Source organism: Vicugna pacos, chromosome 3 (genome assembly GCF_048564905.1).
Source record: "Vicugna pacos chromosome 3, VicPac4, whole genome shotgun sequence".
NCBI classification, from domain to species: domain Eukaryota; kingdom Metazoa; phylum Chordata; class Mammalia; order Artiodactyla; family Camelidae; genus Vicugna; species Vicugna pacos.
In genome coordinates, this window is record NC_132989.1 from 72,928,186 (window position 1) to 72,956,062 (window position 27,877).

General features: G+C 35.4%; 1 protein-coding gene across 3 annotated transcripts in view; it reads right to left on the bottom strand.

Annotated features, from left to right (window-relative positions):
• The window catches only part of TNPO1 (transportin 1), an 85,802-nt gene that overhangs the window by 52,157 nt on the left and 5,768 nt on the right, over positions 1–27,877 (bottom strand). The window contains exons 1-3 of one of the 3 annotated variants that reach the window (XM_006197568.4): positions 3,475–3,602; positions 3,225–3,338; positions 385–460 (exon numbers count right to left, since the gene is read on the bottom strand). In XM_006197568.4, the coding sequence (XP_006197630.1) occupies positions 385–460; positions 3,225–3,329 (181 nt within the window). In that variant the 5' untranslated portion in view covers positions 3,330–3,338; positions 3,475–3,602. Of the gene's footprint in view, positions 1–384; positions 461–3,224; positions 3,339–3,470; positions 3,603–27,877 lie in introns of those variants that run through there. The other 2 variants (XM_006197567.4, XM_072958536.1) reach the window with 2 other exon arrangements.

Here is a 27,877-nt window from a genome sequence, read left to right on the forward strand (position 1 = left end):
AACTTTCAATCACAGAAATATGATCACACATATAGTTATATAATTTAGTTCATTTAGTAAATAACTAGTAACTTAGTAAATCCTGCATTCAATCTATATATTAAAAGAATCAATCTTTATGACATTCATGCAGAAGGACTGAAGCAAAACAGCAAAGCAGAGTTTGCAACACTCTTTTCATTTGCAAGAATGAGGGAATTTACTATAAAAACACCAAATTAACAACTGAATGCTCATGAAGCATCCAAATGCTTAGAGTGGTAGTAACTCATTCCACATCTGTAAAGCAAGCATAATGTAATCCTTTGAAATGAGTAATTCTTAGTAAAGAAACTTAAAGTGTAAAAAACTTTGAAGTAGTTATCAAACACAAACTCTACTTACCTTCAGATTTTAATTTTGTAAGAACAAAAATCAAGTAGTTGTTAAAATCTGGATATTGATTGAGTTGTTCCAGTTTCTAGAACAAATAGTAGTTAAGGAAACTTCTCAGTGTAATCTATGGAAGAAATTAAGCATTTTTAATCTAAAATCAAGAATCTCTTTTGGGATTTTTACTTTTGCATTTTTTTTTAAAGTCAGAATAAAGCTCTCTTATTAAAACTGTCAGTATGCTATTGCAGTGGTGGTTGTGTTAAACCTCTTCAGTGCATTATGGCTGAAATACTAAACTTAATATTTTATATCAACTATATTCTCTGCAACATAAATCAAGTTATACCTTCAGCAGCACAAGTGCACACATAGTAAAAATTTTGTTTCAAAACAATTTACTTGAACTTAAAAGGAAAAAAAAACCCTCACGGGAAAGGTATTTAAGTATAAAATAATGACAAAAATGAAAAGCACTCCAAAGAAACCCAAACAAGTCTTTTAAACATCATTTAAGGAAACTACCTTTATAAAATAACTTTTTAACTTAAACTGCTTTTATTAGACTCGTTTGTTCTTTAGAATTCAAAAAATTAAGATAAAATACTATTTATGTGCAAGTCTACATATCAAATCTTATTACATAAAGTCAGTATTATGAAATTATCACACTGCAAAAGTTCTGCAACCATGCATCCCACCCACCCCAGGATCTAACATTTCCAATGACACAAATGTGCACGTATTTTATTTTGTTGGCAGCCAATAATGACATAATGCTCTACTATATCTTTCTTCATGCCCTCTATTATGCTTTATAGTAACACCCCAATTGTGCTTTATTAGACATAAATATTCTATTTTTTTCCTCAATAGACCTAAATCTTTTTAAAAAATTAAAACCATGATACAAACTCTAGGTGTACCACATTAGCTGTTTATCACACACTACAATACCCTCAGTGTTTAGTGATTGGAACATAGATTAACTATCAAAATACCTTTCTCTAGAAAAATTCCAATGGGTAACCACTTTCTTTGACCAAAACTGCCCAGTGATTTCTTTCCTAAGTGAATGGCCAAATTAACATGATATGCCAATGATTTTTCATAAATATTTCCTGATAAGATTCACTTTCTTAGAAATTGAGCTACCTATCCATGATACCCATAGTAAGAATTTTTCAAAAGGTGCTCAAGCCTATACAAAAACAATAATTAAATACACTCTTTCCCAAGAAGACACAAAAGAACAAGGTCACCATAAGGCACTTTGAAAACAAAAACACTGTATTTTTAAATACTATTTATCTCTGTCTACTGAAATTTAATTTGTTCCTTATGCAGAGAGCATACTATGTTCCAGGCATGCAGAATAAACTGAAAATTTGATTGTTAGCCCAAGCATAGTATCAAACATGTAAAAAGTATTTAATACGTACTAAAACAAGAGATTATGATATATAGTGCTGGGAAAGAAATTACAGTGCGGTTTTGGGCTTGGCTAACCTAGGAAATAACTGGGTCATATAACACGTACAATTCATTAAATATCAACTTCTATCAAACACAAAGACTGAGCCACACCAGGGTTTCAGGTACAAGCTCCAATACACCCCAAAACGACTATTCTCCCCTCAGTACTAACAGTACCCAAGCAAAATGACTTAAAAAAAATAAACCCGAGCAGACCTAAATCATTAACACCTTCATTTCAAAATGAGTACTATTAATTAACTAAAAGATTAGGTACTTACTCATCTATTCAAGGTTTTAAGTTACAGAGATGCAGTACTTCGAGAAACTTATTTACCAAGAGCTTAAGGAATTCTATTTTTGATCCTGACAGTGTTTTAAATTTAAATAAGCTCAAATTACACCAAAAGAGCTTACTTATCAGATTCCATATTAAACAATTTTCCTGCTTATTAATAAAAATTGAGGCTTTTTTTTTGCAAAAATCACATAAAAGTTTTTTAAAAGAATTAACTTCGTCTTAAAATAACAGAGATAAAAAGATTATTTACGATCGGGTGAATTTGTTTCTTTTATTGGATGCGGTGAGAGCTTTCCATTTGACCGCAGTTTAGGGCACTACAGAAGGCACACATAGCAGAGGTTTTTGCTTCTCATAAGCTTTTCTGTCTCCTAAACTGTAGCAATAGGACACTACACTAGCAAAGTCGGTAAAGACTTGGGTAACTGAGCAGACAGTCTTGAGCCAAAGATTAAAAAAAAAAAAAAAATCTCACTTGGGAGCCAGGGAGCTTGCAACAGGTGTTGGCATGAACAGCCCTGGGGTGAAGCCTGAGACCACCCCCCCCTTCTAGGTCTCCAGCCTAGAGGAACCCCAGGCCCAACCCCGAGGCCGTTCAAACCCCGCGCCAGCTCCACCCCATTTCTGGCCGACGAGCTCCGCCGCGCACACAGAGCCCTCCACCCGGCCTTACGCTCTGCCCGCCGCCTCCACCGCGCCGGGAGCATTGTGTGGGCCGGAGCGCTGGGGGTCCGCACCCTGCCGCGCCGCTCTGCACTCCCTCGGCGGGTCAGCGGCGGCCGGGCGGGGACGTGGCGGCCCCGCCGGCGCACATGTCGCGATCGCGGGCGGCGGCCGGGAGCCCCCGCCTCCCGCGGGCCGGAAGCCGGCGGCTGCGACGGCAGCCTGAACCCGGGGCGCGAGGGCCGCGTGCGCGAGGCGCCGGGCAGGGGCGGCGGCGGTGGCGGGCGGACGGAGGGCGGAGGGATCCGGGGAGCAGGAGGAGGGGGAGGGGCGGGGGAGCCACCCGGCTGCCGGGAGCGGGCCCCGCGCGGGGCGAGCTGCGCGGGCGGCGACGAGGCCTCGGAAAGGATACTTGTTGCACGGTTCTCTGGATGGTGGTGTCTGGGGACTGGGACTCCTTCAGCAGCTGCAGGATTTGCTGAAGCCCTTGCTCGTCAGGTTTCCACTCATACTCCATCTTGGTTTGCTGCAAATAAAGCCAGACACAGGAAGAGAGGAGCAAATGTTACTCCCCGTGCACAGGCCCGAGTGCTTCCCGCGCCGAGCAACCCGCTTCTCCCCGCCAGAACGACCCCTGCGCTCCCTAGACGCCTCGGACCTGCCTGGGGCGCCCCGAAGGAAGTCTCGGACGGTGAAACCCGGGAGAACTGATCCTAGCAGCTCGGCCGCCAACGTCTGCTGCTGCCGCCGCGGCCGCTGAGCGCAAGAAGCCGACCAGACTGAGTCACCGCGAATTTGCAATCTGGCCCCTAGATCCGCTCGGGGGAGCCCCCTGGGTCCTAGTGCCACGCAGTTTCCTCCATCCAACCCAACTCTAATTCCGTCCAGATTATTACTGATTTAAGGGCTAAACAAAAATCAAGTCCTTATCAAAACCCCGCGAAACACCTGAACAGATCTGATTTGGGGTTTTAGTCATTTTAAGTTAACATGGTTAATAATTAAGAGTGACTGTAATAGGGGAAAAACATCTGATAATTACCCTGACAGCTCAACAATACTTATGGAGAAGAAATAAAAATGTTTGCATTTCAATTTGATATATAAAGCATCAAATACTAATATTTAGTCTAAAATATTAAAGATGCACTACAATCACAACCCACATCTCGATAAACACTAAATGTTGCATTTACATTTGCAGAACTTGACTAAAATAATGCGTTCTTTCATAAACTTCAACTTCCGAACTTTCGTTGAGATAAAGTCTATCTGAAATAACCACATTTCACAACTAATGACTTTGGGCTGAAAGAAAAACAAGAAAATGTTATCTTACAATTGGATAGTGTTTAATCCTATTAACGTGTTTTCACATACATTTTCTCATTTTATTATCTGACCAGAGGAGGTATTATTTGCTCTCATTTGGCAACTATGGAGCAAAAAGGTCTGAGCAAATTACCTCAGTGAACTAGGTGAGATTGGGAACAGAATATAGATTTCTTAAACTACTATGAATTGCATCTGCTACAATCAATTGTAACTATTATATCAATGACACAGTTTCATTAAAACTAAATGCTTAAACAAAAACAAAACCTAAGTATCAAGCATGAATTATTTGTAAAAACCAAACTGAATTTGCTGAAGGAGAAAATTTTTCATATGGTTCTACAATTATATGATGGCTTGACACCTGAAATGATGGCTACAATTATATGATGGCTTGACACCTTACTAGTAGGCATCCTTTCCTAGCAGGGGTTAAAAGCAATTACCTGACCTTACTGTACCTCTCTAGTTAGCATTGTTTAAAAAAACAAAACAAAACAAAACAAAACAAAACAAAACAAAAAACTTTTCCTCTCTCCTTCTTTACCTTTATTTTCAGCTTAATATCCTGTAATCTGGCTTTGCTCTCCGAATTCTACAGACTTTTTAAATGACCCAGCTCCCAAAACAAACAACCCCCCCCAAACAAAAACAATTATCTTTTGGACATAATACCTATTAATAATATTGTAGTGTTTTTATTCCAGTCTTCATTCTGTGCATTTATATATTTTATAATAATAGGGTTGTCCTGTTATTTGCCCAATTGCATATATCATTAAATATTAAAAGTATTTAAAAACATAATAGTATTCTATTGTGTTGCTGTACCATAATTTTAATAAACTTTTAACTGATATAATATACACTATAACCTGTACAAATCATAAGCTTATAACTAGGTGGATTTTTACAAAGTGAATACACCTGTGTAACCAATCCCCACATCAAGATAGTTACCAGTACCAAGGTTTCTCTTGTACCTTGTCTTTAACTCACCCCACAATCCCATTACAATTTCTGTCATTATAAACCTCTCCCCCATCCCTTTTGACTTCCTTTTACTTCAGAAACTTCTTTAAAAAAATGATAAAAACAGTATTATAACAAATCAAACATGTTTGGACAAGAAAAGTTAATTCAATCCTCTCTCTTAAGTTTACCTCCCTGACATAAGGAGTTTTAAGAGTTTGATATGAATCCTACACATTTCTCTATACTCAAACACATATATAATTCTGGTTTGTTTTCTAAGATCATACCACATACTACACTCCACAACTTTTAAACACGCAATATAGCATGGCCATCATTCTAGGCCACTACGTATAGATTTAACGCACTTTTTAATAGATGTACCTTGGTCTTTATAACTGATAGAACAAAATTTGTTCCTGATTGGCTTCCACCTTGCTTCTACTTTTTGCCACTATGAACAACACAGCAAAAAACATTCTTGTACTAATATCCCCCTCATAGTAATGGCAACCCAGTGAGATTAGGCCAAATGTATAAATATTTAAAAATTTCTAATAGTTATTACCAGATTACTTTTCAAAAAGTTATGCAACCCACAGACACCACCATCAACAATGTTTCCCATATATTCACCAGCATGATCTTTTAATTTTTGTGAATCCAATGAGTGAACATTTTAAATCTCTCCTGATGCTGGAACAGGGAGGGAATGGGAGAAGTGGGAGTGGGGAACCTGAAAGTCTGAGCCTTAGCTATGAGTTAGAGGTGTCAGTAAGTATATCCCACCTGTTGAGGTGACAAATAGATAGCCTACTTAAGTCCTTAGCTGCCTTTCTGAACAAAAAACTAATGCCAGGGGCCAACAGTAGCCAAGTCCAAAAGACACCTTCATCATATCAATCCTGAGTGAGGATGACCGCCCTGTAATATCATTACCATACTTCCTTTTTTATCCCTGCACTCAAATAATGTTTTTCTCTTTGAACAGCTTAGTATTAAGAACATTTAATTTGATTAGCCAATGATGATAGGATAAGGAGAATTGAGACAATCTGTTCTGTCATACCTTACTCAACTTATCTGGAACAAAAAGCTCTCAAAAATATTTGATTGCTAACTGCTTGATAATCTCAGGCCACTTTGAACTTCTAAACCACATTTTTTTTCTGTAGTAAAACATATGTAATACAAAATTCAGCATTTTAACCATTTAAAGTGTAAAATTCAGTGGCATTAAGTACATTCCACCTCTATCTCTAGAACTTAATACATTTCAAAAGCCATTAAAATTAGGAAGAACCTTATCCTAGGGTATCCAGAGATAGTGTTATTTAGATAATGTCTTAAGTACTTCAAGCTAACCAAGCACCCTAGAATTACGAGGTAGAAATCATTTATTTAAAGAATAAACTATATATTAAACAGAATATCAAGATTAACACTGAATTTTCTTAAAATAATTACTATTCTTCTTTCATGTTGAATACTCAGATATGAATGTTTCAAAAAAGGGAAGTAGTACCTCAAATTTTTCTCTTTTGGAGTACATAAATTATGCTGATTGGTCCATGACATTCATGGTAAGTACTCCGTTGCCCCAAAAGGCATTTCAGTAAGCCAAGACAGTTAACTGAACTATCAAGATAGAAGATGGCACCAGAATAAAAAGCCTGCAAGAGGTAGGTTACTATAAAATAACATTATGGGCCTTCAGAAGACTAAAACTTCCTCAAGAATCCTAAGCTGTTAAGAACTTAAATTTATGTTAAAACTGAATTTACTAGAGTTGATGTGAGGTAAAGAAGCCAGACTGGTTGAAAAAAGTAAAAAATATCTAGTATCTTCCCAGCTGGAGGGGCTGTAAAATATAGTTTAAAAAGCAGACAGGAAGTCTGGACTCAAGCAACCTAAATTTAAATCCACACAGTAGCTGTGAAAACCTGGGAAAGTTAACTAATCTCTCTGAGCCTCAGTTTCCCAACTATAAAATGAGAGTATACCAACTCTGGAATAGGATTATAGGTACCTGCCTGGCATACAGTATGGTTTGAAATATAGTGGTTTTAATTGTTACAGCAATGGTTTTCTACTACCTGCAAGATAAAATCTAACTTCTTTTCATGGAAGAGGCTCTTTATGATCTGGCCCATCCCCTCCAAGGACAGCTTTATTTTTTCCAACTCAACCTCCAACTTTTATGCTCCAGTGCTACCAATTGTGCCTCTCATACCTCTGAACCTTTGCATAGGGACTTCCTGTCTGAAACGCCCTCTTTAAATGCGATCACTTGTATTTTTTACCACTGATCTAGAGTTAATGGCTATTTCCATTTTAAAAACTGTCGTAATTATTTCTAGGTCTGTCTTAGTAACAGAACATGTGTTCCTTGAGAACAAGGACAGTGTCTTTTTGCCCTCTTTGCCTAGCAAAGTGTGATTCAGTAAGTATTTGTTGAATAAATACTATTGTTGTTCATTACTCAAATACTATTATTGTCCATTAATTCAAATGAATAAATATTAAGCTGAGCAGCTAAATATTAAGCTCAGTGAGCATTAAAGATTCAAAGGTAAGTAAAATACTGTCAGTGCCCTAAATTCTCATTTAGTGACATTGACAGATGTGTTGTCTATGAATGAAGTACATGAATGAAGTGCAATAGGAACAGAGAGGAAAGTGAATATATTCTGCCAGGGAAGAAAGAAGTGATTTTATCCCATTTGCTTCAGAGCTTTTTCTCTCTCCTAATTTCAATTAAATTCAAACAAATATTTACTGAGCAGTCAAATGTTTCTACCTATATGGTGAATCACTATGAATGTGATAAATGTTGCCATCAGTGACACGATTTCCCAAAATGGTGAACAATTATTGGTAGAGTTCCAAACAAAACAAGGTACAATCTTCCTTCAATAATACAGTAGTTTTATTCCTGGAAAACTCAACATTTAATTAAAATCATGCAAAAAATTCCACATGCATGTGTGAAACTGAGTTAGGCTCCCGGCTCTGACAACTATAAACAGATTTTTTTTCCCACCTATGTGACTACTTAATGGGACATTCAAAAGTCATTCAGGGCTATATGCATGTATATACATGACAGGGATATTGTGCTGTACACCAGAGACAGACAAATTGTAATTGACTGTACTTAAATTTAAAAAAAAAGTCATTCAGGACATAACATTGTAAACTGACTATACTTCAATAAAATAAATAAACAAAACAAACAAAAAAGTCATTCACGGTTCCAGACAATTCTTGATGGTGAAAATCTAGCCCATCTCAGCCCCACCTAATAAATGGCAAGAGCACCTCCCAATCACTAGGACATCCCCTGCCAGAGAGCAGCACTGCTCAGTGGAGAATGACTGGTAGGGATAGTGCAAGGGGCTGTGGGGACATTATGCTAACCCAGTTAAGAGGCCAGGAAAGACTTCCTTGAGAAAGTGACTTTTTACCTGAAATCTAACAGGAATTACCAAAAAGTCAAAGTGAGAGGAAGACAGGGCTAAGAAGACTTCACTATGTCAGAAGTTTTGGACTTTATCCTAAGGCTAACAGAAAGCTTATGAAGATGGTTATAAACTCATAAAAGAAATCATCAAATAAAAATATGGAAAAGGATTACTCCTCCAGGAAGGAGAAATAGGGAAGGACAAGTTCATCACCTGATGTTAAGTATTATGTTTTCACAATATGCATAATATTTTTATAATAAAAATTATTTTAAAAAATCCTATCAGGCTACAACATAGGAAATCATTAGAGGGGCAGGAGATGCCACAGAAAGACCTAACTATCCAATCTGCATTTACAATGAAGTTCCAGTTTGTTAGGGGAAAGGCTGTCATGTTTCAGACAGAGCCAAAATACTACCAAAAATCCTGGTACTTAAATATTACAGACTTAAACATGTCTATTACTTGTCAACAACAGTGATAATTTTTTTTTTCACTACAGGCAGTGTCCTAAGCCTATGTTAACTAATTTATTCCTCAGAACTCTATAATGTATTTATATATATATATATATATATTTAATTAACGTATATATAGTCAGTTATAATGTGTCAGTTTCTGGTATGCACCATCATGTCCCAGTCATACGTGTATACATTTGTTTTCATATTCTTTTTCATTAAAGATTAATAATGTATTAACAACATTTTACAGCTAATTAAATTGAGACACAGAGAAGGTTACTCAGATAGTAAATGACAAAGCCATGACTCAAACCCACCTAATCTGGTTCCAGAGTCCAGTATCTAAGTTCTTGACATCAGTTTCTGTAACTGGGAAACTAATCATAAAGAAAACCATTTGTAAACTAAAGAAATAACATGTATTTGATACCTTTGTAGTTGAGGTAAAAGAGAAAAGTAAAAATCATATTTCACTATTGTAAAAATTATAAGAGATCTAAAAAAAGTATGTATACAGGGTGAAAACATGATAAAAGTGACATACTTCAATAGCATTGAGTGAATGAATCTGAAACATTCTAAATCCAATCTTCATAACATCCTTTTCTTGTAAGTGAGTGGCAAGTATTATCTTCATTTGACAAACAGATAAATCAAAATACAGCTTAATTTGCTGAATCATTTGCTAAACATGAATCAGATCTATAGACTTCCAAAGTAAATGTCCCTTATATTGTTTTTTATTTACAAAAAGATAAACAAGGAAGAAAAAAATCAGAGATATCCAAAGAGCTAAAAAGAACATGATTAAAAAAATTATTTAATAAAAACTTTCATAAGAAATTGTACCAAAGATAAGAGAAGGGAAAGAAGGAAAAGTCTGAAGGCAGCTGATTATTAATAACTTTTTAAAAATAACATGTTTTTTAATGTCAAAGAAATGAAAATGTCAATAGACCTGCTAAATTACAGATATCAGTAGAACTAGAAAGTTCTTTAAGAGATTCTCTAAAGTAATCAGAGATTAGGGATCAAGAAAGAAGAGAGGAAGAAGCAAAAGCAACATGAGTCCCTGCTACCTGAGGAAATGAGCTTAACTAAATTAAAGGGCAGGGACCACAGAATATGGACCTTCTGATGTTACATGTGCTAGGCACATAGTAGGTTTTAAATCGTCCTTGAGGATTGATTAGGGTGACTAATCTAGTTCACCACTTGAAAGAATTATGCTAAGAGGTTAAAACTATAATCCTCTGGCATTGTAATTTATTGTCATCTAAGAGCTGAAAGAGTAACAAAAAAAAAAAAAAGAAGAAAATGGAAAATTTAAATAAATGTATTCTTAGAGTGCCCTTTCAGGAAGACCTTTGAAGATGACTAGGCATGTGACTCAGATAATAAAGTTTACTAACAAACATTTTAAAAAAAGAAGCTAGTACCAAAATGAGCAGGTGATAAGAAGGAAAACGTAATTTCAAAACTCCAATCCACAATCAAGTACTTCCTATGTAATTCATATTTACATATTTACAACAGCACTCTGAGGTGGATTATTAACTCCATTTTATATTAACTGAGGTTCAAAGAGGTTAAATAGCTTGCCTGGCCAGTACATTGCAGATTGGCATTCAAAACCAAATCCGTGTAATTCCAAAGTCTGGACTATACCAATAATAATCAACCCTGTTATCATTTATGGAGCACTTCTATGTGCCAGTTATTTTACTAAGTGATTTAAATGCATGATCTCATTTAATTCCATGAGTGGGGACTACTGTTGCCTCTTTTCCACAGAAGAAAAGACTTAATGGAAGTTTAGTAACTTGCCCAAGATGACAAGAGACAATAAAAAACAAAAGCAGGACTCAAACTCAGATGCACCCAACTCCAGAAGTCTGTGCACTGAACCATAATGCCATAGTATCATTCTGCCACATCCATGAACATGTGACTAACCCTTAACAGAACTCTTGAGTAGACTTCATGGATAGGCTTCTCTTTTCCTTTCTATTCTATGCATTACCAAGAAGTCACAAGCTCTCTTATTTACATGTCTCCATTTTTCAGTTCAAGTGTGGATAACTGCACTTCGCTTTTCAGAGTTTAAATTTTTTATTACTCATCAAAATAAAACGCTGATAGGAGTGATACTTTCCATATATTTAACTTCTGGTCACAACATTTTCATCATCAAAACACCAGTTCTCTGTTGATTTCCACAACAGAGTTAACTATATCACAATTGCTCTCACTCTCCATGTACATTAAGCTACTTAAACCAGTGGTTCTCAACCCTGACTGCACATTATACTTACTAGGAACTTTAAAAAAATATGATGCCTGTTCCCTATGTCCCCCACTGATTCAGTGTAGGAGTGGGGCCTAGGCACCTGGGCATGGGGAGTGTTAAACAACTCTCAGATGGTTCTAATATACAACCAATTGAGAATCATTATACTAACTCAATAAACCTGCTCTTGGCAATTTTTATTAGCATTTTAATGAGCATCAATGTTCCAGCTGTACTAGCCCTGTTCCAGCTGTACTAGAAATGACAGAAAACAGAAGAGTAACAGAATGCAGACTGTACTGATTAATATGGAAATATTATAACCACTAGAAAAATGTCTTTGATGAAAACCAAAACATAAGAACATACTGTTTAAAGTCAAATCATAATTTGCACTATGTGGTAAGAACTGCATGTGTTGGAAGCTATTAAGTGCGATGTTCATTTACTTTGTAATTTACCAGTAACAGAGACTGCATAAGGAGTTGGACTAAGTTCTTACAAGTGGAAACTTGGGAAAAGGCAAGATATGGGGGAACACATTAAGTTGTTCTATAAATTAAATATGTTAAGTAAATTATAAGTAAAACATACTTTTACAATTTTGGTCCTTGACTGGTCAAATATGATTTAAATTCATATAGCAAATCGACTTATCTTGCAAATAATAACCACATCTTTCTTTGAATGGCAACATTAAGTCATTCATAAACTGAGAGTAACCTTTCTAAATGATAAGCCAGACATTAAAATACAAACAAACAAAATAAGCAAATTAGGTCCCTGATTCTTTTAGCATTGTAGATTCATTAATGAGCTTTACTAGGGAACTTCTTATTGCTCCATTCAATTGACTACTGTCATTGACTATGTCAACCTTACCCCAGTACAGTTTTCATTTTTGTGACATCAATTTAAGAAAAAATGCTCTTTTAAATTCTTCTCTAAGTAGTGTAACATGATTGTAAATTCCTTTTCAGAATGTTGACTGATCATTGCCAAGTGTTTCTGGGAAATATAGTGCTTAATACTTTTCAAATTACTTGAATTTTTATCCCCAGTTTTCAAAACTAAACTGTGAGTGGAGGAAATAGTTTCAGTGATGTTAAGTAAGTAACTTGCCAAAAATCAATTGGTGAGTAAATGTTAAGATTTGCGTTAGATGGCTGAAAACTTCCCAAACTTGGGGAAAGAAATGAACATCCAGATTCATGAGGCCCAAAGGATCCCAAATAGATTAAACCCAAAAAGGGCTACACCAAGAATTTATAATTGTCAGAAGTCAAAAAATGAAGACAGCATTTGGAAGCAGCAAGAGAAAAGCAACTCTTCACATACAAGGGAGACTCCGTAAGACCATAAGCAGATTCCGCAATGGAAACTTTGCAGGCCAGGAGAGAGTGGAATGATACACTCAAAACACTGAAAGGAAAACAAAAAACAAAAAACAAAAAACAAAAAGCCCCCAACTTGTCAGCCAAGAATACTAGAACCAGTAAAGTTGTCCTTTAGAAACAAGGGAGAGATAAAGACATTCCCAAACAAAAAGTGGAGGGATTTCATCAATAGACTTGCCTTACAAGAAATGATAAAAGGACATTCTTCAAGCTGTAAAGAATGCTCATTAAATAAAAGAATGCTAATTAATATCTTAAAAATATGTAAATGTGTAAAAGTGACTGGTAATGGTAAATATATAGTGAAACAGATTCTCTGATATTGCAATCAATTCACTTACAACTCTACTTTAAAAGTTACAAAACAAATGTATTAAAAATAACCATAGCTATAATACTTTGTTAATGGATAAATAATATAAAAATATGGAAACTGTAACATCAATAACCTAAAATGTGATAGGGGGAGAAGTAAAAGTATAAAGTTTCTGTATGTTCTTGAAGCTGTAATCAGCTTAAAATAGGATGTAAGATATTTTATATAAGCCTCATAGTAACCAGAAAGGAAAGAAATCTGTAGTAAATACACAAAAGATGATGATGATGATGATGATGAAGGAATCAAAGTAAAACACTACAAAAAGTCATCAAATCACAAAAGAAGCCAGCAAGAACAGAACAGAAGATCTACAAAACAAGAAACAATTATCAAAATGGCAACAGAAAGCCCTTACCTATCAAAAATTACCTTAAATGTAAATAGCTTATATTCTCCAATTAAAAGACAATGATGGAATAAACTAAAAAAAAAGATACAACAAAATTCTGCCTACAAGAAACTCATTTTATCTTTAAGGACACACATAGACTGAGAGAGAAGGAATGGGAAAAGATATTTCAAGCAAATGGTGACTAAAAGAAAGCAGGGGTAGCTATACTTATAGCAGACAAAATAGACTTTAAACTAAAAATGGTCTAAAGAGACAAAGAAGTTCATTATTTTTGACAAAGGAATCAATCCAGCAAAAAGATATAACAGTTCTAAATATGAACCCAACATCAGAGCACCTAAATATATAGAGCACCTATTAACAGAACTAAAAGGAGAAATAAACAGCAATACAATAATAGTTGGGAACTTTAATACTCCACTCTCAACAATGGATAGATCATCCAGACAGGGAGAATCAATAAGGATACAGTGGACTCGAAAAACGCTATAGAGTAAGTGGATATAACAAACATATACAGAACATTTCACCCAGTAGCAACAGAATACACATTCTTCTCAAGTGCACCCAAAGCACTCACTATGTTAGGTCCTAAGTTAGGCAACTAAATAAGTCTCAACAAACTCAAGACAGAAATTGTATCAATTATCTTTTCTGACCACAATGGTATGAAACTAGAAATCAGTAATGGGGGAAAGCTGGGAAATTCACAAATACATGGAAATTAAACAACACATTCCTGAACAACCAATGGATGAAAAAAGAAATTTAAAAGATGAATGAAAATATATCTTGAGACAAACTGAAATGGAAACACAACATACTAAAACTTACGGGATGCAGCAAAAGCAGCTCCAAAAGGAAAGTTTACAGCCAAAACCACATTTATCAAGAAAAATAAAGGTATCACATAAACAATCTTCACATCTCAAGGAACTACAAAAAGAAAAATGAAGCCCCAGCTTAGCAGAAGGAAGGAAATAACAAAAAATCAGGGCAGAAATAAAAGAAATAGCGAAAAAGAAAACAACAGAAAAGGTCAAGAAAATGAAGAGGTGGTTTTTTAAAAGATAAAATGGATTCTAACAGGTTTGAGGTGTCGAGATAACAAGCACTGGTGAGGATGTGAAGAAAAAGGAACCCTTGTGCACTTGTTGATGGGAAAGTAAATTGGTACAGCCCCTATGGAAAACAGGATGGAGCTTCCTCAAAAAGTTAAACATAGAACTACCACAGATCCAGCAAGTCCACTTCTGGGTATACATCCGAAGGAAAGAAAATCACTGTCAAAGAGGTATCTGTATCCTCATGTTCACTGCAGCATTATTTACAATGGCCAAGACATGGAAACAACGTATGTGCCCATTAAAAGAATAAAGAAAATGCGATACACACACACACAAACAGAATTTTATTCAGCTGAAAAAAAAAAGGAAATCCTTCCATTTATGACAATATGGATAAACCTTGAAAGCGTAATGCCAAGTGAAATTAAGTCAGACAGAGAAAGACAAATACTGTTATGGTCTCACTTACACGAGGAATCAAAACAAAACAAAACCCAAACTCATAGAGAGCAGATAGGTAGTAGGCAGGAGTCAGGGGAGGGAAGAATGGGTAAAGCTGATCAAACAAAGGGTACAAACTTCCAATCGTAAGATGAGTAAGTTCTGGGGATGTAATGTGCAGCATGGTGACAATAGTTAACAACACTGTATTTGAAAGTTGCTAAGATAGCAAATCTTTAAAGTTTTCACTAAAAATAAATAAAATAAAAATACAAATAAAAATTGTAGCCACAGGGGAGGGTATAGCTCAAGCAGTAGAGTGCATGCTTAGTTTGCATGAGGTCCTGGGTTCAATTTCCAGTACCTCCATTAAATAAGTAAATAAATAAACAAACCTAATCACCCCCCCTCCACACACACAAAAAAGGGAGGGTATAGCTTGGTAGTAGAATACATGTTTGGTATGCACAAGGTCCTGGCTTCAATCCCCAGTACCTCCATTAAATTAATAGATGAATAAACCTAATTATCTACCCCCCTGAAAAAAATAAAAATTTAAAATAAAAAAAAAACTGTAGCCATGTCAGATGATGAATGTGTTAACTAACCTTACTATGGTAATGACTTCACAATATATACATGTATCAAATCATTATGCTGTACATCTTAGACTTACACAATGCTATATGTCAATTATGTCTCAATAAAGCTGGCAAAATAGAAAAAATAAAAAAGAAAGTTTTACTGCTACTTCTACAAAAACAAAAAAGTTGAGTTGGAATGTATGTCTTCTTGGTCCAACATTTCTTTCACTTCAAACTGCATCTTTAATTCATGGTTCATAAAATATGGAGGTATAATTAATTAAAAGAGTAGCTTATCTTAAAACAACATTACACGGTTTACTTACTTGATGGTTCATGTGTGGACATACATGCAAGATGAAGACAAATCTGTATGTACCCTAGCAAGACTACAATAGTTTTTGGTAGAATGCTGGTATTGAATGATTGAAAATATACCATCACCAGGCAAGCTGTTGATTATAGCTGTACTTATTTAAGGAGCTGGTAAAAAAAAGGGCTATAATGTGAATAGCCAAATATTTTCCTATGTAATACATATGAAATTATAAAGTAAGTCAAAAAAGGATATGATTCAATATTTTAGAATCTACTTTATGGTTTATAAAGTGAGACATACTGTATAGTTGATAGAGAGCTAAGCTGACAGTTTTCTGAAAAATTAGCACATGGGGACAACCATTACAGATCAATTAGATGGTAACTACAAGCATACTGTTTCATTACAGATTGCTCCTAAAGTTCTGAAGTAAGACAGCCCTATTAATTTCTCATTCATATCCAAAACTATCTTTGTTTAAGTGTAATGTGTTGATTGAATATTTCATTTTCACGTGTATATAGAAAAAGGAACATAGAACAATGTTCACTGGCAAGGGGTGAATTGGAAAATGGGTCAGAGAAGTTTAGACAGTAAAACAGAAGGGTGATAAAATGGTAAGCTGTCAGTAGGCTGATTATCATTAGCTTTTATCTAATCTTTCCTTTGTCGATTGAAATCTCACTCACACATAACAGGGGCACATATCTTTCAGATTTCAGTTGTGGGAAGACAAACAGAGCAGAAAAAACTAATGAAAGGAAATCAATTTTAACAAATTTAGTTCCTGAGCTGAATATTGTTCTACACTAGTTTTGTTGATAAACAGGAACACACAGTAGAGGACAAGCACAGGCTCCAGCATTGCACATGCATGGGTTCCAATCCCAGTTCTCCCAATTGTCTTTTTTTGGAAAGTGGCTTACCTTTCTGAGCCACAGTTTAGTCATCTGTGAAATGGGGCTGATGAGATGATTCACTGAGAATGTAAAGTAATGCAACAGTGGGTACTTAAAAGTTTATGCCCTTCATAGTTCATCCTCAACTAAAATTATTAAAACCCAGATTTACTGATGATAGTTTGTACCATCAGGCAGAATTAAGATGAAGATTAAATTATTTTTGTATGGTCAAACAATATGCAACAAAATGGGCTGTTTGACATGCCATTTAAAATGAGGTGATATTCTATAGAAACAGAAAAATCAAAAGAGAAATATTGGAGAAACAGAGGAACAAAAAGAACCAGAGATCAAATGGTGAATATTAAATCAGATATAAATATAATTAGTCTAAAAATTCTATAAGGGTGAAAACTAGCTGATTAAGGGCATTCCTCATGGTATGCAAGGAGATAGGAAAAGAGTATCATGAAGTAAGTTCTACAGGGGTAGTCCATAAATAGGGGGAAAAAGCAAGAAATAATGTTGTATGTCAGATGGTATAGACAACTAACAGTTTAGTACGAAAAAAAACCAGCACACACTCTGTGAGTGTTCAAGTCTGTTTTTTATTACCATAACAAAGAAACAATGAAGCTTAACCAGGACTGAGACATAAAAAAATTAATATAAAACCTAGAATAAAATGTGAGATGGCAAACAAATCTGAGATTACACCAAACACAAAAGATAATGCTAATCTCTTATACATACTAAGAAAGTTTCAGTTTATAAGAATATACTCTTAAGCTGAATTTGGGATTAAGAAGTTTATTGTTGTCTTATAAACAGAGACACTGAGTTATCAGACAATTGAATATCAAGTCCTTATCACCATCCATCCCCCACATCAAATGAAATTGGAATTTATCAATCTAAAATTTAACTGTAATTAGAAAATAGCAATCATAACATCTTCAAAATGAAAACAGCATTAGACAACATCTATCTTATTTTTTTTTAATGGAGAAATCAAGACCTAGAAATCAACATTTTAAATTAAGGAAAATAATTTGATATATATTTTTAAGGTACGGTTAAACATCCAGTTCTATATTATGAGGTTCTTTCCCCACCTTTGTCTTTGGTACAGTGCACTGATTTTCTGATGATTATGAGTAAACCCAAAGGCCCTTTCTCAACAGCCCATGTCCACGGAATGGGTCTTGTGATCGAATTTCCTAAACATAATTGATTACGCCAGGATTGGGCAGCCAACCTCTCCATATGATGAATCCTGACACAAAAAGATGAGCTAGGTCAACTAGAATTCCTTTCTCAGAAATTTAAACAGCAAGTACTAGGATCATTTATCAATTACCAGTTCTCAAAGCAGAAGCTAAAAGGTCATGATGTGGTAGGCAGGTGGCCATCATTGGATTCCACATGCAAGACAAAATTATAAAGGGGCAGGAATTGTAAGCAAGCAGAGAATGGACCAGCACAGAGAGAAGCAAGGAAGCACTGAGCAACATTACATGGTTCACAAGAATGAGAGTGTCTGCTTCTGGGAGCTGCCTTGCTTCTGAATGGCTTTCTATGTGCACAAATGACTTAAAATAAAGCTCCTCCTTGCTTTTAAGACAATCTGAATTACTCTTTCTTCTTTGGAACCAAAAGAGCTTAATCAAAATAGAAATAGTAAATAACTATTTAAATATATAATCACATAATTATATTTGTATTATATAACAAACTATTCCCAAGATGTATTTGCTTTAAGTGAAGGAACTGAACTTTTTAGGGAGTCCTCTAGGAACTGTAGGGCTGGTATAATGAAGGCAGCAACTTTTCCCCAGATTATGCCATTAAAATGAGCAGACCCATCAATATGAATATAATATTGAAAATTTAAAAATCTTTACAGCAATGGAAAAAAAGACTCAACTTTTAGAAAGCAAAAAAATTGTACAGGAAATTATACTAGAAAATAGTAAATGATAACTATTTATTTAAGATTAAAAAACTGTTTTATGATTTCAGAGATCTAGTCTCAGACAGGGGCCATCCTGATAATTAAAGAAGTTTTACTTTTCCTTACAGAATGGGAATTATTTATGGATTCTATACTTGTGATCAGTTTGTTACGGTTTTAATACCCTATTTTGTATGGGAATAATTTTTAACAATGCTATAACAACAAATTAACATTAAAACATTTCAATGTAAAGATACACAGAAACAGTAAAACTAATACAAAATTTAAAATAAGAATACTAAAATTTTCTTTTTTATAAAAAATATTTCAAGCATCTCTCATCAACTTCCTAATTTTTCAAAACACTGATGTATAATTTTGGAAATATCATTTAAGAAAAAATCAATAAATAGCCTAATTAAACAGTATGTTGAACTAGAAGAAAAAATCCCACAAAAATATAAAAGCCAAAAGTAAATTAAAATGAATTTTAGCTAGAAAAGAGGGTCTATAATTCTTCTACAATAGTGTTTGAGACTTCTGTACTATTAAGTTCTGATTCAATAATCATAACTAAAATATTTTAAACAAAAATTACTTACTAATGTATAAAAATTTTTGACTGCAGAAATAAATGAGCATAGAACACAATTTAAATTTGTCATTTACCATGGACTGAACTAAAAAAGGTTCACGTTTTAGTGCTTTTCATTTTGCTAGTTATTTGTGTCATATAATATTTTACTTTTTAAGAAAATAATTTATAAATCATTTAAGTAATTTAAAATTAAGATTTATAGAAAATAGTAAATGAAACCTGTTCACTTAAAACTAAAAAAAATTGTTAGAATCATCAATAAATTTCTTCTTAATATATTTTCTGCCTAACAAAGCTAATGTAATGACTAAGATGGGGTAGAAAAAATATGCTTACAATTTATTGTAACTTGAAACTAATGGTATAGTTCTGTGTGTCTAGTCTAGGTAGATACCATCCATGACCATATACTTACAATTGGTAGGCAAAGGAGTCTAACGAACTGCCTAAAAAGTACACACTATTTCTATTACACTAAACTGATTCTTAGAAAAATAAATTCACTTGTAATAAGACAAACTTCTCATAAATCATTTTCCTGGAGTAGAATTGGGGACATAGAAAGCAAAATCCTTGTCTTAAGGCACATAATATTTCAATTTTAAGAAAAAAAGTGTCAACTCTGCATTATACATTCTTGCAGGAGTAAAAATGCATATTCTAGAAGGAAGAAACTTCAGAAATTAAGTCAATAAGCAAACATTTATTAGGCACTCATATATGCTGAATTTTATAGCTGGAAACTATAAATACAATAAAGGTCTGGAAATGCTGTACCATATGGTTAAATCTATTTTTAGTTTTTTATGGAACCTCCATACTGTCCTCCATAGGGGCTGCACCAATTTACATTCCCACCAATAGTATAGGAGGGTTCCTTTTCCTCCACACCTTCTCCAGCATTTATTGTTTGTAGACTTTTAAATGATGCCCATTTTGGCTGGTGTGGGGTGGTACCTCATTGCAGTTTTGATTTGAATTTCTCTACAGTAAGTGATGTTGAGCATGTTTTCATGTGCTTGTTGGCCATCTATCTGTCTTCTTTGGAGAGATGTCTATTTAGGTCTTCTGCCCATATTTTGACTGGGTTGCTTGTTTCTTTGATATTAAGAGGTATGAGCTGTTTGTATGGAGGTTTCTTAAAAAACTAAAAATAGACTTACCATATGATCCAGCAATCCCACTCCTGGGCATATACCTGGAGAATTATATAATTGAAAAAGACACATGCACTCCAATGTTCATAGCATAACTATTTACAATAGCCAAGACATGGAAACAACCCAAATGTCCATCAACAGATGACTGAATAAAGAAGATGTGATATATATCTCTCTCTATAAAAATAAATAATGGAATACCACTCAGCCATAAAAAGAATAAAGTGCCATCTGTAGCAACATGGATGGACCTGGAGACCATCATTCTAAGTGAAGTAAGCCAGAAAGAGAAAGAAAATGCCATATGATATCGCTCATACGTGGAATTTAAGAAAAAAAGGACACATAACTTAGATGATTGATTTCTTGAATATGTGTAAGCGATATCATATGAGTGGATTACTGCATTCTGTTGATTCTTATTTTGTGGTTGGCTTTATTCCTTTGATAACTATATAAGTTTAAAAAACTGTTCTTAGAAACAATGAACAGTAGTACATATATGTATGCAAACTTCAAAAAATTTTTTTAAAAGATAAAAAAATTAAATAAAAATCTAGAAAGAGAGGGATGAACTAGGAAATTCCTAAGATTTCTTTGCTGTTAAGTTCAACAATTCAATATGTGGCTAGGTATTTTGATGAACTTCATTCAAAAGAATTTGAGATGTATGAGAGTTTCTATTTCCCCAAATCAGAAAATGGTAATTTTAATCTGAAATCACATTGCTATCCTGGTTGCTGAGCAATTTAAACTCTACTAGAATCTCACTGGAGTGTGACTGTGCAGATTCTGTTTTACAAATAAAAATTGCCTGCTGTGCACCTGGTCAGCAAGTAACACCACCAACACAAAAGCCGCTAGCTGACTAGGTTATAAGGTTAAAATAAAACTAAGATTTTTATTAGAGCCTTTTTCTTTTTATGCCTCAACTTTTTATTCCTCTATTGGCTCTTAAGCTTCCACATCAAATTCCTACATTAACTATTAAACTACTATACCACAATTTTGATTCTGAGCTTACTATCTATGGTAAAACAAGACTCCAAAAAAAACCTCCTACCTTTACAGATTCTCCACTGTTTGATCCTTGAGTTATGGTGGGGGTGGTGTCAGGCCAGGGGAAGGATGGTATTTGGGGAAGTGACACAGACACTTGAACTTCCAGCCACAGGGTAACATAGGGCTTTAAGACCAACTGCCTCCTACCATGGGTCTTTTGTGCCATGATGAGCCAAAATAACACCACAAAACAAGGAGTGTCAGAGATCTGGGGCCCTTGCCCTAGTTCTTCTCTGCACGAAGAACTGGCTGGGCAATCCTGTACAAACCATTTACACTCATTTGGTTTATTTCCTCATTTATAAAGCAACTAGAGCCCATGCTCCTTTCAGCTTCTAGAAATAAAACATTTAGTAAATATTGAGTCTTGTCATATTTTACATACAAAAGCCAGCCTTACTTCTTTTTTTATACTTGCTACTGAAATTCTTCAAGTCTTCAGGGAAACTTGAATTCAACTCAATTGTTCAAGTTTAGTTCTGGGAATACTAATTATCTGAGTGAGAGCTTCACGTCATTTGATTCTTTCAACAAATATGTGGGCTCCTGCAAAAGAGCACAGTCCTGTGCCAGGCTTAGGTCATTTCTTACCTAAGTAACATTCAACAATAAGTACAATCTTTAGTTGAAAATGTTATATACAAAACATTTTCATCATAACTTGGGTTTCTATCCAACAGAAGTCTTTATCCATTATCTCCTCAAAACTGTGTAAAACAGTATCAAGCTAAAAATCCAACAGAGCATTCTAACTCCTGCTCTGCAGCACCTGTGGTTTCAGTGATTCACTGTTTAATGCTCTTTCTCTACATTAAGTCTCCTAATATTTTTCTAATAAAGGGTTGACAAGCAGCATTTTATGAGCTGAAACAAATTCTTTTTGAAACATAGATCAGGACTCTTAAGTCCATGTCCACATATTGCCAACTAAACTTTAGCAAAAAAGAATTAACCAAAGTACTTTATTTTACCTTTCACAACAATCAGCACCAATAATCCTGAAAACATATCATTTATGCCAAAGTTTGATAAATTTTACATATGAAGTTTAAACATCTTCAGTTTTCTTGTTCTTTCTCCTGCTCATCAAAGTGACGTATTAAGTAACCTCTCATCCACCATTACAAAGAGTGTAATACAGATGTAGAAATTTAAAATCATCCTTTTGATTTAAGAATCATTTTCTCAGATCTATATATGTGACTTATTTGCCCACTTCAAACAAGGAATTTCAGATTTTTCCATGCACTACATGGTAAGCACTGTAGTATGGAGCTTAAGAATACAAACTCTGGAGTTCCTCAGCTTCACTTTGAGTTCTTGTTCTGCCACTTACTAGTCATGAAAAGAATAATTAACCTATGACCTATAAAATGAGGTAATTAATAGTACTTCTATCTCATGGGGTTATTGTAAGGATAAGATGGCAAAGTTCCATTTGAAAAAAAAAAACAACCTTCTCTTTGTCTAAAAAAAATGACAACCAAATGTAATATAAAACCCTGGACTGGATCCTGTACTGGAGGAAAAATGTTATAAAGGATGTTACTGGGACAAGTGGCAAAATTATAATACAGACTAAAAAACTAAATTTCCTAAATTTGACAACTATATTTAGTTTCAGAAGAGAATATCCTAGCTCTTGAGGTACATACCTTAACATATTAAGGAGCAGAGGGACAAGATGTATGCAACCTACTCTCAAATGGTCAAAAAAATAGTTAATTGCATGTGTATGTTAGGATTGGGGAAGAATGTGGCAAAATGTTAAAAACTGGTGAATCCAGGTAAAGTGTATATGGAGTTCTCTCAAGTATTCTCACAACTTTTCTCTAATTTTTAAAAAACATTTTAACTTTAAAAAATTATTTTAAAATATCTTAAAACCAGCTTTGAGCCTATTTACCCTCTACTACTGCTCAATTTTTCCATTCCCTCCCATTCGTGGAAACATCTTGAAAGTTGTATACAGTCACCATGGGCCCCTTCACTCCACTGAGACTGAGATTTCCTTGCTGCTAAACCCAATGATACCTTCTTGGCCTCATCTTAATTTCTCCACAGTGTTGAAAACTGCCAATAACTCTTTCACCTCTTAGCCTGTGGCATCACATCTCCCTGGTTTTCCTTTTATTTCACTGGCTGCTCTTTGTCAGTCTTCTTTGCTGACCTCCTCACCCCTAAATATCCTAGGCACCTTTCTCTTCTCTCTGTCTAATAATCTCATCCAGTTTGTGCCACTAAACAGCACTCTGAATTCCAGGCTCAAGTATCCAACATCTTATTAGACACATGCACTTGTTTGTTAAATGGGCATCTCAAACTTTGCTGGCTAAAACATAACTCTTCATTCTCTTTCCCATCCCACTCAAATCTGCTTCTCCAGTCCCCTATTATCGTGAAGTGCTACTCGTGTTCATCTAGTTGTTCAGGTCAAACAGCAAGGAGTCATCCTAGATTTTCCTTATATCCCACATTTAAACCATCAGCCAGTGCTGTCAAAATACACTCTGAATCTGATCACATCTCAACTCCTTCACTAGTCCAGATACCATTTTCTACAAGAGCATGGTCTACTACAATTGGTTTCTCTGCTCTCTCTTTCGTTCACTTACAGCCCATTCTTTGAGACAAGCAGCAAAAAACAATCATGTTAAAGCTGCAGTTAAGTCATGTCTTCTCTCCATCAGAACTTTCCAATGGTTTCTCATCACACTTGAAGATAAAACCTCAGATTCTTACCATAGCCTGCAAAATTGTACCTAATCTAGGATCCTGCCTATCTCTCTGAACTAATCTCCTAGCAGTCTCCGCCCCTACTTCCACTTTGTTCCACACTCATTTTCTCGGAGTTCCCTGATGTTGTTATGCTTTTTCCTACCAAAGAGTCTAGTTTTGCTTGCTCTTTCTTCAATTATTCATATTGCTTCTCCTCATTCAGATTGCTGGCCAAATATGACATTTCAGAAAGGCAATGTTCTCTTCCATCTTTCCCCACCTCATTACTTTCTATTTTGTCTCCCTGCTTTAGTTAGTACCTATTTGTTTTTTTCCCTTTCTCTTCATTAAAAGAATCTTTAAATGAAAAAATAATATTCCTGCTCCTCATTTTATAAAAAGTAAACAATATAGTTGAAATTCAAGTTCCCATCCAGCTCTTCTAATCCTGGTCTCCTCCCCAGAAGTACTTTTAATATTCATTTGATGTGTAAAGTTATAGAGCTGTTTTTTGTGCATTTAAATAGTATGCTTCTGTAGAAATAAAGAGTTCTATTTCTGGTCTATAAAAACTCATTCAAAATATGCCTTAGCTTTCCTATTCATTATATATAGCTCTATTTTACTACTAACTACAGTATGGTTTATTGATAAACACTTATTTACAATTTTACATCATTACAAGTCATTCATTTAATAAATATTTACTGAGTGCCTACTATATTCTAGGCACTGTTCTAGTTGCTGCAAATATGGCAATAAATAAAACAAAGATCTTTGTCCTCTTGGAACTTACACTCTTACAGGAGGAAAAAGACAATAAACAGAATATTTAGTGCTAACTTCTCTGCAAAGGCCCAGAGAGTAAGTATTCTAGACTTTACAGATGATGTGCAGGCTGAATACTAAGAATATATCTGCTGTACACTCTGTTTTTGATTTACAACCCTTTAAAAAAATGTAAAAACCATTCTTAGCTCATAGGCTGTACAAAAACAAGCCACAGGGCAATGGTGCTCTAGCTTGCTGACCCCCTGATACAGTGTGTTAGAAGGTGGTATGTGCTATGCAAAAAGTAAAAAAGAATCCAGGATAAGGGGGAGAGGTGGAGGTAGGATGCAGTATCAACAGGGTGTTTAAAGAAGGTGAGGTCTAAAGTAAGGCCAGTGAGCAAGGAGAGAAAGTGGTAGGTAGTAGGAAATGAGGTCAGGGAGGTAAGAAGAAAGGGAAGTGGGTTGGGCAGATTATGTAGAGCCTTGTGGGCCATTGCAAGGATTAGATTTTCTCTGAGTGAAAGGGGGAGCCATAGCAGAGATTTGAAGAGAGAAGTGACAGGGACTGTTTCACTTTGTAAAAGGTTTGCTCCGGCTAGTATATTGAGGAAAGACTGCTGGGAGGGGCTAGGATAGAATAAGGAGGCCAGGTAGCAACCTATTTAAGTAATCTAAAGAGATATGATGGTAGTGGTAGTGGCAGGGTGATGGTAGTGGAGATGGTGAGGCATGATAACATTCTGGATGCATTTTGATAATGTAGGGGAAAAGAACAGGTTGTCCTGAAGGCACAGATATAAAGAGTCAAAGAAAAAATAAAGTCAAGAACAACTCCAAGATTTTACCCTGAGAGTGACATTGTCATTGACAGACCAAAATGGGAAAGTATGGGTAGAGCAGGTACTGGGGAGGAAGTTTAGGAGTTAAGTTCTGGACATGCTGAGTTTGAGGTCTATCATTAGATATTTAGGTACAGATACTGAATAAGCAGCTGAATGTATATGGAATTAGGAAGAGAAGCTAAGATCTAAATTTGAGCATTGCTATCATTTAGATAGTATTTAAAGCCATGAGACTGAATGAGATTACCAGTGGAATGAGTATAGACACAAAAAAACAAAAAACAAGGACTGAGTCCTGGGGCTAACACTAAGAGGTCTGTGAGAAGAAAGGCAAAGAGAACAACAAGGAGTCAGCACTGAGGGAGGAGATAAACAGGGGTGTGAGGTATCCTGCAAAGCAAAGAAGAAAGTGTTTCAAGAATAAGAGAAATAGCTGTGTCAAACGTTGCTAACAGATCAAGTTAAGGTGAAGAGAATCAAGGACATATGGCACTTGGCAACATGGAAGTTATTGGAGAACCTAAGGAGCTGTTTCAGTGGGAATGGTGCAGACAAAGGCCTGACTAGAGTGGGTTTAATAGCGTATGGGAGGAGAAAAATTGGCAATAGTAAGTATAGACAATTCTTTCAAGGAATAATGCTGCAATAGGAAACCAAAATATGGGGAAACAAGTGAAGAGTGGATCAATTTTTTTAAAGCTGGGAGAAATAATAGCTTATTTGTTTGCTGATAGAAATAATCCAACAAAGAAAAAGAATTGATGTGGAAGAATAGACGCTGTAGCAATGTCTTGAGCAGATGAGAGAGAGAGGATGAGCTCTAATACAAAAGCAGAGACAAGAACATGAACAGTTCACCTTAAGTAACAAGCAGGAAGATAGCATGTATTAACACAGATGCTAGTAGGTACACTGGGTGGTTGGCCTCAGTGGAAATGTTCTGACTGCTTCAATTTTTAACAAAATTGAAAGCAGGGTCATGAACTGAAAGTGAGGACTGGAAAAGACAGATTGAAGTTTTGAAGAAAAGATGGTATGAAATAGTCACTGAGGAGAGCGGGAAAGTGAAGAGACTAGGAAAATACAGTACAATCGATAGGCAGCATTAACAACTCACTTGAGGTGTATGGTCATGTGTCATTGTGTGTCTTCTTCCAGCCATACTAAGTTACATAGGGGCAGGTGCAAAGAAAGCAGACAGCTGGCTTTAACAAGGGCATGGCTCTACTAAACAAGTAAAGAGCAGGGGGACTCTCCACAGGAGTGAATAACCCAGGAATTTAAACTGCTTAAAAAAGGAAGTGAAAACATCAGGAGGATGTCAGGGAAACAGAAATAGGACCAATGGATTGGCAATTCCATTGCAAGTCAAAAGAAGATTAGGGCTGAGATACTAACTATAAGGAGTGAACTACTAGAATAGAAAGTATGGTCACAGAGTAGAACACATGAAATGGTAACCACAGAGGGACTGCAGTTATTGACAATGCAAAAAGGTATCACTTGGGAGTGAGTGACTGAGATGGAGTAGATGGGAAGAACACTGGAGGAAAGGTCTAGGAAATGAGAGGCCAGGGTACTGGAAAGATCAGGTATATTCTTTTTAAGAGTCTCATGCTCTACCGACTGAGCTAGCTGGGCAGCTGCCAGTATATTCTTTTTAATTTCAATATAAAGACTGATATGGTATTGGAGAGAGAGCGACAATGAACAATGGAGCTAAAATAATTGAGAAATGAGGATGAATGACCTGAAGGTTAGTAGTTGATAGCAATCATGAGGGGTAGCCGTTACATAATCAGATGACATAACCCAAAATGGAGGATTCTTAGGAAGCAGTGAGAGAGAATAGATTTTGAGACTGGATTTTGTGGATGATGGACTATAAATTCCAGAGGGCACAGTGCAGAAGATAAATGGTGACCTGCAAGTCTGGAGGTTCTGTGGCTATTGAAAAACACCCTTGAACATACGATTCCTACT